We start from the raw sequence: 14,282 nt of genomic DNA, 5'->3' as shown, positions 1-14,282 counted from the left end.
AACTTAAAAAATGAAATGTCAATAAAATCAGCAACTATTTTTCTGAAGGGCACAGAACTGTTGCACAGAATATTAACACAGCTTACACTTTTCCATAATCATGAGAGCAAATATTTATTATTATGTACAAGACACTGAAAGATGCTTTACACTTAGTGACATTTCGTTTTACACAATGACCTTAAGAGTTAAGTGCAGTTTTAAATCTCAGTTTGCATTTTAGAAAAAAGAAACTGAGAATGTATTCATAATTACACAAATTATAAAGAAAACAGTTTGAACTCAAACACTCTGGACACCATGGATATATATATTGCTTATTTTTTCCTCTTCTCAGCTCCTTGATTATTCTGAGGTATTCTGGGCAACAAACTAACAAACATTCAAAAGACTCCTTAGCTGATGGTGGTGGTGGTTACAAGGGTGATTCCTATGTACTGTCCCAGATAACATAGATGGTGGTAAACAGGCTTACAGGGTTCTCCAAGTCTCTTTAGATCAGTGATAAAGAAAACTATGGAGAAATGGGAGGGCAAGGATGTTATACCAATGCTTCCCTGTTTTTGTTTTGTGTTTTGAGTTGGAGTCTTACTCTGTCACCCAGGCTGTAGTATGGTAGCATGCTCATGGCCACCCCAGCATCCACCTGCTGGGTTCAGGTGATTCTTTCACCTCAGCCTTCCAATTAGCCAGAACTATAGGCGTGCGATACCACACGTGGCTAATTTTTTGATTTATTGTAGAGCTAAGTTGCCCAGGCTGTTCTCGAACCCATGGGCTCAGGCAATCGGCTCATCTCAGCCTCCCAAAGTGCTGAGATTACAGATTCAAGCCACAGCACCCAGCCCTCTGGTTTTTTGTTGTTGTTGTTGTTTGTTTTGTTTGGGGTTTTTTATAGATATCTTTCTTTGAAAACATAAAAAAGTAAATGAGTAAATAACCATCTCTGGAAACTTGAGCCAAATACACAGTATATCCTAAAAGTGAGTAGAAGTTCTAAAGTAAGGAAGAGAGACTATAAGGAAGAAATGGTCAGAATGGTGGGAATGAACTCAGATACGGGAGATGACCCTTAAGACTAGGGGTACTACAAGAAGTAGGTGAAGGAATTAGGAAATTCAGGAGCTTGGAGGGCATAGAATCATAGGGACTGGACAGTTCCAAGGATTGAAATACGGATAAGTAGGCTGAGAAAAGCAACATTTAGAGAACTTGTAGATGAGTGACCCATTGTTTGTGACATTGAAAAATGAGACACTGCCTGCTTCATGGTCTAGGAAAACCCCAACACGATGAGGAAGCACAGCCATGGAGAGAGTCAAAATCTTAGGAACAATGGAGGAAGAGTCCTCAAAGGCACTGTACTTAAGTTTATTCTGTAGCCCTATAACCCAGTAGCCAAATAGAGGTCTGTATTTGAAGTAAACATTTTGATGATTTGTACCTCTTCCGAAACCAAACTTTATATTATGGGAACGTGTTCTACAGTATACCCCCAGAATCCAGGCAGTCTTGTTGGACACATCTATTTCCCAGTAATGTTTCCCTGAAGAGAAATATTGGGATCCCAAGATACCATAATTATAATACTTAACAGGCCAAATTGGTACAGATATAACTTGTCTCTGATCTTCTGAAAGGGCAAGATTTATACTTAGGTTGACTGAATTCAGTGTGACGTCCACTGCAAAAAAAGAAGAAAATTGTGTGTATACACAACACATACATGCATATGACAGACACTGTGTACTTGGGAAGTGACTGGGGAAAAATTGTATTGATTAATTGGGTGAGGGGAAGAAACACGCTATACATATGTGTTAGGAGGTATAGAGAACATGTGAGGCTAGGATTATAAGATCTCAGTGAAACCACAAACACTTGAAAGGTGATCAGAATACAGTAATGTAAAGCCCTTGTAACTTATTCTTACCCCAGTAGCATCGGGCATCTGTTAGCTCTGAAATGATAAAAGATTCAATGGTTGGTTAGACATAAAGGAATAAGCACTGACATCCTACTCTTCTTTAGTGTAGTTGCAGGGGAGGGGAGTACTGTGAAGTTGTGACCAGTGAATAAGCAGATGCTATCTAGCTATTTTATTCTCTCCATCATAGAATATCCCTTCTTCTCTGACCTCCTTTCTCTTTTCTAGCCACACTTTTAAACTATATCAGCTACCTAGTTTGCTCCCTGACACCACAAGAACTTTCTCTGTCCTTTCTTACCTCTAAACATTTGCAGCATCCTACTCAGATCTGGAGCTCGGAATATAGTCTTCAGCTTCTTAGAAACAGTTTTTGGCTTTTTTAGTGTCCAGATTTCACTCCTGAGGAATGACAAAAAATTTTGATGCCCACACCTCTCATCTTGGGTCCATCCCTCCAACACCACTGCCTTTCTTTTCTTCCACATCATGATGTTTCCAGGTGGGTTGACAACTTTAGACACAAGGACTCCACTTTTCCATATGATCTTCTAAAGTATGAATGAGAAGGAATTAATTATTGACACCAGGGTCAAAGCCACAGTCTACAGGACTCAGGTCTGCTTTTAGAAATCTACAGAGAGCCGGGCTCGGTGGCCCAGCCTGTAATCCTGCGCCTTGGGAGGCTGAGGCGAGTGGATTGCCTGAGCCCGCGGGTTCGAGACCCACCTGGGAAACTTGGCAAGACCTCATCTCTACAACAAATAAAAAAAAAAATCAGCTGGGTGTGGTTACGCATGCCTGTAATTCCAGCTACTGGGAAGGCTGAGGCGGAATGATTGCCGGAGCCCAGAAGGTGGAGGCTGCAGTGGCTGGGAGCGGCCACTGCACTCTAGTCTGGGCGACAGAGTGAGACTCCAACTCAAAAAAAAAAAAAAGAAATCTAAAGAGAACTTTGTAGAATGACTTAATCTCTTCTATTCTTCTGTGAGCAAAGTAACTATAAAGGAGTTGTCCCCATGCCCTATTTTAGGACTTGACAAGGTCTTTTATATAATATGACAAGCACCTAAACAAAAAATCCAGAATGGGATGCAGGGACAGAGGGTGAATTACATAAGTGAAGTCACAAAAGTTGATAGTAAAAGCGCTCATCCCTAATATCCTTTCTGGCTCTAACTCTGACCTTCAACCAATTTGGTCTTTTCTGAATAGATATAAAACACTCAAATCCTCATCTGTGACCTGCATTTTAAGATAATACTACATCCAAATTTTCTTACTCTAGGAGATTTTTATTCTGATCAACAGCCAAATAACTCTAATAGCTACCAACCCTTCTCCATAGCATAAAAGCGCTACTCCTGGCCACTCATACGCACCATTTCATGATTCCACTCATGTCCTAAGAAGAAGAGAAAAAACATCAGTCAAAGTATGTAAATATTGGAGCAATACTGAAGACAGAAGGAATAGAAAAACAATAGAAAAAAATCACAGAAATAAAATGTGAGTTATCTGAAAATATCAACAAAATTGATAAGCTTTTAGCTAGATACGTCAATAACAAATCAGGAATTAAAAAAATGGAACATTACCACCAATCTTACCAAAATTAAAAGAATCATAAAAACTATGAACAGTTGTATACCAACAAACTAGATAAACTAGATCAAATAGACAAATCCCTAGAAATACAGAAACTACCAATACTAATTAAAGAACACATAGAAAATATGAATGAACCTAAAACATGTAAAGAGATTGAATTGGAAATACAAGATTTCCTGTAAAGAAAAAGCAAGACCCAGTAGGCTTCACTGGCAAATTCTGCTAATTTTTAAAAAAATCAATACTTCACAAATTATTTTTTTTTAAAAAGTAGAAGGAACATTTCCTAATTCATCACATGGGGCTCATCCTACCCTGATAATAAAACCAGAGACTTCACAAGAAAAGAAAACTATAGACCGATATTCTTTATAAATATAACATAAAATTATTCAACAAAATACTAGAAAATAAAATCCTGCAAAATATTTAAATATATACATCAAGGTCAAGTAACATTTATCCCAGAAATACAAGGTTGGTTCAACATAAGAAAATCAATCAATTTAATATACCATATCAAAAGAATAAAGAATAAAAACCACATGTTGATCTTAAAAGACATGAAAAAAATTGACAAATTTCAACGTATTTTTATAATCAAAGCAAAAGAGAAATAGTAACAAACTAGGAATAAAAGAAAGCCTATTCCTCAGCTAGATAAAGGACATCTATGAAAAACTCAGGTAATAGTAATATCTACTTCATGGTGAAAAACTGAATGCTTTTGTCCATAGATCAGGAAAAAGACAAGAATGTACGCTCTCATTACTTTTATTTAACATGACACAGGAAGTTCTAGACAGAAAGTTAGTCACATGAAAGAAATAAAAGTTGGCCAGGCACAGTGGCTCAAGCCTGTAATCCCAGCGCTTTGGGAGACCAAGGCAAGAGCTCAGGCGTTCGATACCAGCCTGGGCAACCTGGTGAGACCTCATCTCTACAATAAATAATAAAGTTAGCCGGGTGTGGTAGTGCACGCCTGTAGTTCCAGCTATTTGAAAGGCTGAGGCAGAAGGATCTCCTGAGCCCAGTAAGTCAAGGCTGCGGTAGCTGTGAGCATGCCACTGCACAACAGTCTGGGCGACAGAGTGAGACTCCCACTCAAAAAAGAAAGAAAGAAAGAAATGTCATCTATACTGGAAATAAAAATATAAATCTTACTCTACTTGCAGATGACATGGTCTTATGTATAGAAAACTGCTCTATCCACTGCCTGTAGGTGACCTCTTACAATCTTAATTTTAACTTACACATAAATGTTGTTGATTTCAAACTTTACATTTCTAATCATCTTCTCTTGTCTCTCATCACGTTTCTGGGATAATACATTCCACAAATAAGAAGGAATAGTGGTCAGCAACTGAGATCCTATCTAAAATACAAACTATTATTCTCCAATCATATTGTTTCCTCTTTTATGCTCAATTGTAAAAAATATTACCATTATTCACTCAGTCCCTGTCCCAGACACTAAAACATCTTATTAGGCTAATTCCATCCACCTCTTTAACTTCTGTTAGCCATCCTCATTTCTCAGTCATCTTTATTATGGATTCGTTTTGACTAAGATGTACCAATATATGCAGACTTACTCCTTCATGACACAGCTGGGTGTACAACCAAATAAATGATTTTGCTCTTTGTATTAGTATAGTTTGGTTGTACATGACAAAAAACAAAACCAAAAACAAACAACAACAACAATAAAAAACAACCAAAAATCAGAATTGCCTTAGCTGGAAATAGAAGAGTTGTGACCAGAGAAATACTACTTTAGTCACAGATGGCTCTGGAAACAACTTCCTATCACAGTTCTGGCCTCTTTTTGCCTATTAATTCTCTTTTCTTTCCTAATTTTAACTTTATTCTTAGACTTCAGTTAATAGCAACTTGAATCTTTGGATTTGAATTATCATCACTGATATTACTTTCTACAAGCAAGGATAATTTTCCTTCACTACAATGACAATACAATTCTGGAACCTGTAAGCATCAAGATCAGGTCATATGTCTAACTTAAAATAATCACTGTGTAATTTGTGGAAAGGTAGACATTGAATAGGTTAATTTAAATATGACTAACTCATCCATCCTGGATTTTTCTGATTTTCTTACTACCAAACAAGTACAAAAATGGAAACAGACCATGCTAAAGTTTTCTCAAAAAGTAATTCCAGATATTGTTAGCAGAAAAACAGGGAATGGATATTTAGCAGATGAAAATAATTGGTGCCATCTTCAGTCCATCATTTACTGCCTACCATCTCATCATCCATCACTCCATCACAAAATTTCAAAAGTAAAAATGACCAAACACAATAAAACTACTTCAGAAAGCATTAACAATAAAAGTATCTCCTTTGAAAGGAAGAGAATCTAAAATCATATCTGATTTTTGCATCAACTTTCAAGCTCAGAATTTCTCTGTCTAGATCATTCTTCCCAGTAAGTGCTGAACTATAGTCCTTCTGCAAGAACAACAGCCCCTCTGCAAACAAATTATATATATATATATATATATATATATATATATATATATATATATATATATATGATGACATGATCTATCCCAATCATTACAATAAGGATCTAGATAGAAGAAAAGCTGATATAGAAACTCTCAGGAGATATGACGAGGAAGTATCACAAATAAAACTGCCTATATCTTAACATGTTGGAGGGGAATAGCTAAAGACCCTAATCAGATTAAAAAATAATAATAATAAATTTCTTGGTTGTCTGTCTGCTGTTCTTTGAAACTAAGATCTAGATGTAAAATGCTAATTCCACAAAATTTATAATTTTTGATCTACTAATTTTTTTTTTTTTATTGCAAGTAACCAAATACTAACTCAAACTAGTTTGAATAGAACAGATGCCTGGACAAGTGTCATAAACACAATATTTGTCTTTTGTGAAGATGGCAATTCAAAGGCTGTGAAGAACTTATGGAGAAGGTATACAAAAGGGCCTAGAACCTTTTTGCCTTTGTTTTTACTGAGATATAATTCAAATACCATAAAAATCACCTTTTATTGTGCACAACTTAATAGGTTTTGATATGCTTACAATGTTGTACAACCCTTACTTATTTTCAGAACACTCTTATTTAATTCAGCCTTACTTAATTTAATTACCTTATTTAATTGCATTGTATTTAATTTCAGAACATTTTCATCACTCCAAAAAAGAAACTGTTCTCATTAGCAATCACTTTTAATTTATCTTTCCCCAGAGTCCTGGAAACTACTAATTTAATTTCTGTCTGTATGGATTTGACGTATATAAACTTTCATATAAATGGAATTGTACAAAAAGAAATTTTGTGTCTGCCTTCTTATGATTATCATAATATTTTAAGGTTCATACATATTGTAGCATGTATTATCATGTTCTTCCTTTTATAGCCAAATAATATTACATTGTTTGTATATAACACATTTCATTTATCCATTCATTAGTAAAGCAGGCTTAGTTGTTTTAATTTTTGAGCTATTATGAACAATATGCTATGACTTCCATATACAGTAAGTCTCCTGCATACGAACCTTCAAGTTGTGAACTTTCAAAGATGTGAACTTGCATTTGCATGTCCAATCACGTGAATTAAAAAATTTTTTGTTTGCTTTATTTTTTGCTTTAATTCTTCCTTTATTTTATTTTTTGCTTTATTTTTTGTATTTTTAATGTACTATTTATGTGAAAAGTATTATAAACCTATTACAGTATAGTACTATATAACTGGTTGTGTTAGTTGGGTACCTAGGCTAACTTTGTTGAACTTCATGAAAAAAATTGTACTTACAAATGAGCTCTCAGGTTGAAACTCATTTGTATGTAGGGGACTTACTGTATAAGTTTATGCATGTATATGTTTTCAATTCTCCTAGATATATGCATATGATTGGTATTGCTGGGCCATGTAGGAACTCTATCTTTAAGTTTTGAAAACTGCCAAGCAGTTTTCCAAAGTAGCTTCACTATTTTACTTCCTTACCAGCAATTCATAAAGATTTCAATTTCCTCATATTTTCCTTGATGCATGGTATTGTTTATCTTTTCTATTATAACCGTCCTAATGTGTAGGAAGTATTTCATTATGACTTTGATTTTTTATTTCCCTGATGGCAAGTGATGTTAAGCAGTTTTTTATGAGCTTACTGGCCATTTATATATCTTCTTAGGAAAACTTGTGTATTCAAGTACTTTACCCATTTTTAAACTGGGTTACTTGTCTTTTTATTTTTGAGTTGTAAGATATAGAAAAGTAGGTAGATAGATAAACTGGAGGCTAGACCTTATCAAGTATATGATTTGAAAATATTTCCTTCTACTCTGTGAAATGTAGAGTAGAAGACACTTTGTTCATAGTGTTCTTTGTGGCACAACAGTTTTTAATTTTTATTAATTTTAATTTACTTTTTTTGTTACTTTAGCTTTTGGTATCATATCTATGAAACTATTGCCCAATCCAAAGTTATATACATTTTATTCTAAGAGTGTTTTATATATTTTTTGCTTTTACATTTAGTTTTATGATCTTGTTTGTGTTCATTTTTGTATGTGGTATGAAGTACGGGTTCAACTTCATTCTTTTGTATATAGCTATCCAGTTGTCCCAGCTGAAGTTGTTGAAAAGACCTATCAGTTTTTACCCAAATTTATTTTGTGTTACAATCACTTGGAGGACCTGGTAAAAGTACTCAGGCTTGAATCCTGTCTTATTACAACAGGCCTGAGTATCCAAAGTCTTTATAAAGCACTCCAGGTAATTCTATTACACTAAGAAAATATGTTTACAAACTTCTGTTCCAGAGTAATCTGAAATAAGACAAGAAGATAAGAAGTAACAGGAATAAAAAGAAGCTGAGATGCAAGTACCAGAAACAAAGAAAACAATTCGACAAATAAAAATCAGTTGTCTTCCTACTTGGTACCAAAATTTTAACAATAAATGTCTGGTGATTCAGCAGAGAAAGGGAAGCCCATAGACAAGAAGTCAAGCAAAAATGCTTTGAAGAAAAATGTTGCTTACATTTTAACTTTAATTCAAGTTGTTCCATCAAGTCTGTAGACTTGTACCAGTATTTCTTCCTGGTCAACACATAAACACATGCATACACAGCACACACACATACACACACACACACACACACACACACACACACACTCCTCAATTATATCTTTGCCTGTCCATATTTTTGCCCACCTCTCCCCCCAAATGGTTCAATATTCTATCACTCTATGTTTGAAAAAATTAACAAGAAACATTTACAATAACAAATATGCATATTTTAATTCATTTTAAACACAGAAGAAAACATTTCTTAAACCTGAAAATTAATTTGTTTGCTTGACAAATACCCAACCCAGGATCACAGATAACAGGGGCCTGTAGAATATAACTGGATACCTTGGATCTTCTCTACAAGGTTAAATATGTTCCCTTACTTTATAAATTAATCAGAATGGGACACGGCTCTAGAATGCCTATATTCATTGATAAGAATAGAATTGATAAGAATAGACAATGCAAGGCCAAAGGAACCCCTTAGTATCACCACCGGGATAAGAGCCCCAGGACACAGAAGAAAGGGTAATAGAATGTTTTTCCAGAATTTTATATTGCATGATCCTTCTTACCTGCAGCAGCTCCATTGCTGACCATTGACCTCGACGCTCCATATCTGAAATGAGCTCCTTCACCAAATGCCTCTGCTCAACTATTTCATCCTCAGCATCTGCCAAGTTATCCAGAGTTGTCTTCTCCTCTTCTTCCAATCTTTGCAGTGCTCTTTGCTCCTCACTGTTCAGGATGCCTCTAAGCTGCTTAAATTCTTTTTGTATCCTTTGTCTCTCAGTTTGCACCTGATACTGCAAGAATGGACAAGAGAAGGGGTAATAAGTCTGTCAGGTTGAGTCCCTACTGTGCGAGGGATTAGAAGACAGGGAAAGAAATATTTTTCAGGGAGTTTGAACCAGTAGGGGAGTAGACACAAGAGAGGAATTTTGGGGTAAGCTGTTTTTCCCTTCAGCACTTGCCAAAACAGTGACCTAATACTGTCTTATCTAGGCCAACTCTGAGAAAAATGTAAAATCCAGGGTTTAGTTTATAGACAGCTCTCCAGGACACTCATGTGACTTCCTTAATTATTATACTCCCAATCTGAACCTTGAGGGACATCTTGGTCCTTTGTCTAGGGTCTTTCACCAGAGGTGTCAGATCTACATTGGAAAAGAGCAATAGAACACAGTACTTTCTAGCCTTCCTCACAATACAGTCCATCTTTGTTCTCAGTTCTAAACATCTGTGTGTACTTGTAATATGCTCACTTTTCAGACCCCACAGAGACAATACAAGGGATAGAACTAAACAAATGACTTCAGGACTCATCCAGTGTCAGGGAACAAAGAGGAAGAAGCTGCCTTGGATTAAGACCAGGGGTCCTGCCAAGACTTCTGTCTCAGAAATTCTTCAGAAAGTATCTCCTCTTGCCTTCCAGGAAGTTCTCTCTTCTCTGATGTCAGCTTCCAACTTCTCAGCTTCCTCATGCTCTTTCCTCAGCCTCTTGAGAATTGCCTGGAGCTTCTCCTGTGAGAAAGGAATCACAGCAGAGTCAACTATGAGCTTTCTCAGCACCTGACTAGAGGACAAACAAGAAAGAAATCAGGTTGGTCCTAGAAAGACCAGTTTACAAAAACTGTGAGGCTGGTGAATAGAATTTATGATATGGAGAAAAATCTGAGGTGGTGAATGTATTTCTTATTCCTGGGTGATGGAACACTACCCTTTCACCAAGAGTAGTCTAATTCTTTCTATCCTTAAAGTACCCACCCTGCAGAAAGAAAAGTCCTTTCCTCTTATCAATGCTCTTTTCTCATTCAATCCACAATGTTCTGTATTGTCTTGCTGAGAGGAGGAATGAGTGCTAACCTTGGGAGGGACTTCACCAACCACACAATGAAAAAAAGGGAAAAAACACTCTCACTCTTGGTCAAGAGACTGTACTCTAGATGCATTCTTTATGTAGATAGAATGAATACACAGGATTGTATTCCATGCATTGGAAGCGGAGCACTGGGTAAAAGACATACACAGAAAAGACACAGAACTCAGAAGTGTGGTGCCAAAGGGGTAGAGAAGGATGGAAAGTTGATGTTTCTCAAGTCCATCTTCTGTCCCATCTCCTTCCATCCAGGGCCCTACCTGACATTCCTTGACTATTTCCTCCGTGAGGAACGTGTGGTGACCACGGTGCTCCTGAGACCACTCACAAAACCGGCAAATGATCTTTCTATCCTCCTTGCAGAAGAGTAGGCATTTTTCTCCATGGCGATCACAGAGATCGCTTATCTTCCCATCATTTGGGCTCAACTTGACCTTTCTGAGTTGTTCCACTATCTTGGCCAGATGCTGATTTGTCTGTAGATTTCTAACTGAGTATCTGATACCACATACAAGACAGTTGCTTTCCCCTTCTTGACCAATCATTGCCTTCTTGTTGTTCACAGTGATGCAGGCTTGACATAAGCTGTGGCCACAGACTAGACTCAAAGGTTCTGTCAAAAGTTCCAGGCAGATGGGACAGGTCACCTCCTTCTTTATGTCAGGTAGGATTTCTGAAGCCATTGCACTTCTTTGGCTTCTTTATATCCTAACTCCGGAGGCGTTCTCTTCTTGTTTAAAAATTCCTAGATGGCTGAACAGATTGAAAGGGGATGGTGTAAAACTTGTACAAATAAAAAGGATTCTAATTGCACACACATAAAAGACTAGCCAAGATTGCAATGTTGAAGGACAAAAAAGAAGAGGGAGACTAACCATAAATGGAATCCTGGGACCTTCTTAAGCCATGAATGCCTCATGGCTTTTTCACTTGCTCACTGCTCAGCATGGAATGACCCCCCTGTTGATATTTGTATGACTTTTGCTTATACTTCATTCAACTCTCTCCTTTCTATCATCAGAACGACCTGATCTGATTAACTTATCTATAGGACAACCACAAAACCATCACTTGGTGTACATTTGCCATCTCTTTCTTATTATCACCATATATGACCTCTATCTTTAAATATCTACCACCTCCTTCTAAAACGTAATTCACACAGATTAGGCAGTTTTGTTTTGTCACTGTTGCATTCCTATTGTCTAGAAGATACAGAAACATACTATTTGATGATTATATGAAGAACCGCCTCATCTCTTCAGAGATGATTATCTCATTCTGATCAGTGTTTCGTTTTCTTTCCATTGCTTAAAAGTTCCTCAGAAGCGGTGCTTGGGACTCTAGATATTGTTTCTAGTAAAGAATTGTTTACCTCCTAATACACCTACCCACATAGGATCCTCCCATGCCCCCACTCACTTCCTAGAGATACCCACAGAAATAGCAATGACCACAATATGAAAATAACCTAATCACCAACAATTTCATAACCAGTTACAATTTAGAAATCAGTTAGACCTTTTCTTCCTTCTCCAAAATCCTGGAGAAAGAAGTGTTCCCTTTTTCAGATGAATAAACAGAAACAAGTGGCTTACAAAGGTCACTAAACTCAACAGGTAAAAACAGAGAAACATAACATTCTCAAGGTCCTCTTTCAAAGGTCTTCATGCTACCCCATATTTAAACAAAGACAAGCAGTAGAACCTGAAAGAAGCAGGTTGATATCCAATGCTATGAGTACATAGATGAAAAGGAATCCAGACAAGCTGGGAAGAACTGAAGGAGGTCTTGTATTTGTAGATGATGCAATTTCATCTTGGCCTAGAAATATGCCAAGGATGTTGATAGGAGCCTGAAGATGTGTATTTGTAGGGAGGAGGAAATGGTACACTTAAATCATGGATTCATATCCATGTCAGATAACCTAGAAATAGAAATATCAATGAGATGGCTGTTGGTTGTGGAAGAGAAATCTCAATATATAATGTAAGGCTACATTTTAGAGGGAGGAAGTTCTGTTCTTTGTTAAATCCACATCCACTAATTGAATGACAATTATTCATTTATTCTTTCAGGAAATTCTCACTGAAGACAGATTATCTTCAGTGATTAAAATCCAGGAAATGGAGTAAAATCCAAAGTTGAGTGTAAACAGGTAGCGTTAGTCATAATAAAGTTAATAGCCATCTAAAGAAGATAGAAGTGAATTAAATAATTATTTATAAAAGTATAAAATGGCAGATATAATAAACACTATTATACAGAGCTATATGATTTTGGGAAATCAAATAATTTGCCAAAAAGAAGACTATTCAAGAGTTCAATTGAAAGCTAGGTGTTGAGAAGGGAAAATGGAATGAGAATTTAATAAAATATTTTAGATAAAAGGAATCACATATTAGAATGCCCTGTTGATAGAGGACACAGCATAAAAAGTTTTCTCAAGTTTTAAAGTGTGTGGTGGGTATGCACAAAGCATTAGGCCTTTGGCATTACATGAACCTGTGGAGACCTGGATATGTGACACTTCTCAAATGATGTTAAAGTTAGGGTCTCCTCCCAATTAACAGAGAGCAGGGGCAATGAAAAGATGATGTAGGACAAGTTAATGTTGGAAATAGAAGCAGATGAGAACAGAAACAGGGTGAGGTAAAAGAAGCAAGATTGGGAGTCAGACAGGCTGTGTGGAAAAAAGGGTTTCATTAGGCTTAAGTCCTTTCTTCCTGTAAAAAGGACAATGGCATTGCCTTCCCCTAGTATTTTATTTCATTATTTTTTAGTAAGCACAGATCTCAGCTTCCACAAAAGGGTTGTGACTCTTGTAACAAAATATTCACTGTAGGGCTGTGGAAGCCACATTCATGGCCCTTACAAGGTAATCTGTTGGGGTAGGATTTACCTAAACTGCTTCAATTCCACACACAATCCTTTTGTCTTGTTCTCTTAAAAATGACTTGTTACCAGAGGGATGACAGTCCTCCAATATCACCATGGCAAAAATCCTCTAAAAGCTTACATGAAGCAGCCATGCCAACATGCTGTGTCTCTTGTCCTGTATTTTCCTGTGAAGTTTAAATTGCCTATGTGGGAATGGTAAACCAAACCTGAAACTATTGCTTGTGGTCAGTCGAAGGATACATCACGGAGTAGTGGCATGGTGAATCAATACTAACTCTCATAACCTGAACTCAGTTGAGACAAAGGGGAAAAAAAGGTAGATCTCAGCAGATATTAACATCTAATACTTGTCTAGTAAATTGAATTGTATTTCACACAAAAATATGTTCACCTGTGAATGTGACCTAATTTGGAAATCAGGTCTTTGTAGATGTAATCAAGTCAAAATGAGCTCAAACTGGATTAGGAGGGGCCACTAAATCCAATGTCCTGTGTCCTCATAAGAAGAGAGACACACAGACATACAAGAAAGAAACCATTGTGACAACAGAGAAAGATATGGAGTAATATAGATATAAGCCAAGGAATGCCAAGGATTGCCAGAAGCCACCAAAAGCTAGGGAAGAGGCAAAGAACAGAACAAACCTTCCCTTACAGTCCTTGAAGGAACCGTCTGCCACCACCTTGATTTTTGCATTTCTGGACCCTTGAATTGTGAGACAATAAACTACTATTTTTTGAAGCCATCTACTGAGTGATAAGCTAACTGAAAAGTTTTGATAGTGAAAGAAAGATCTGTTATATGTGACAACGTGTAAATCTTCCCTGCCCTAGCTCTGGAAAAGAAAGGGTAGGGCATAATAAAAGCTGAATGGAGATCTTCTGTTCATCTC

General features: G+C 36.7%; 1 protein-coding gene across 1 annotated transcript; it reads right to left on the bottom strand.

Moving 5' to 3' along the window:
• Positions 1-1,118: 1,118 nt before the first annotated feature.
• LOC103268946 (tripartite motif-containing protein 34-like) lies at positions 1,119-11,171 on the bottom strand. The gene is made up of 7 exons (XM_008066530.1): positions 10,749-11,171; positions 10,038-10,133; positions 9,185-9,415; positions 3,310-3,332; positions 2,229-2,329; positions 1,934-1,960; positions 1,119-1,684 (listed from the first exon to the last, which is right to left on the bottom strand). Exons 1-7 carry the CDS (start codon positions 11,169-11,171, stop codon positions 1,119-1,121), a joined length of 1,467 nt encoding a protein of 488 aa, XP_008064721.1.
• Positions 11,172-14,282: the final 3,111 nt, after the last annotated feature.

Source organism: Carlito syrichta, unplaced genomic scaffold, assembly GCF_000164805.1.
Source record: "Carlito syrichta isolate Samal-C Ts95f unplaced genomic scaffold, Tarsius_syrichta-2.0.1 Scaffold308998, whole genome shotgun sequence".
Classification (NCBI taxonomy): Eukaryota; Metazoa; Chordata; class Mammalia; order Primates; family Tarsiidae; genus Carlito; species Carlito syrichta.
This window is presented reverse-complemented; position numbering and strand designations above follow the sequence as displayed.

Bases quoted from the DNA above. Each gene is read 5' to 3' on its own strand.
- LOC103268946 (XM_008066530.1), bottom strand. From the start codon at position 11,171: ATGGCTTCAGAAATCCTACCTGACATAAAGAAGGAGGTGACCTGTCCC. The intron at 3,333-9,184 runs GTAAGAAGGATC...TCTTCTTCTTAG, and splicing joins CAGCAATGGAGCTGCTGCAG to GACATGAGTGGAATCATGAA. The intron at 1,685-1,933 runs GTAAGAATAAGT...CTTTTTTTGCAG, and splicing joins AGATGCCCGATGCTACTGGG to TGGACGTCACACTGAATTCA.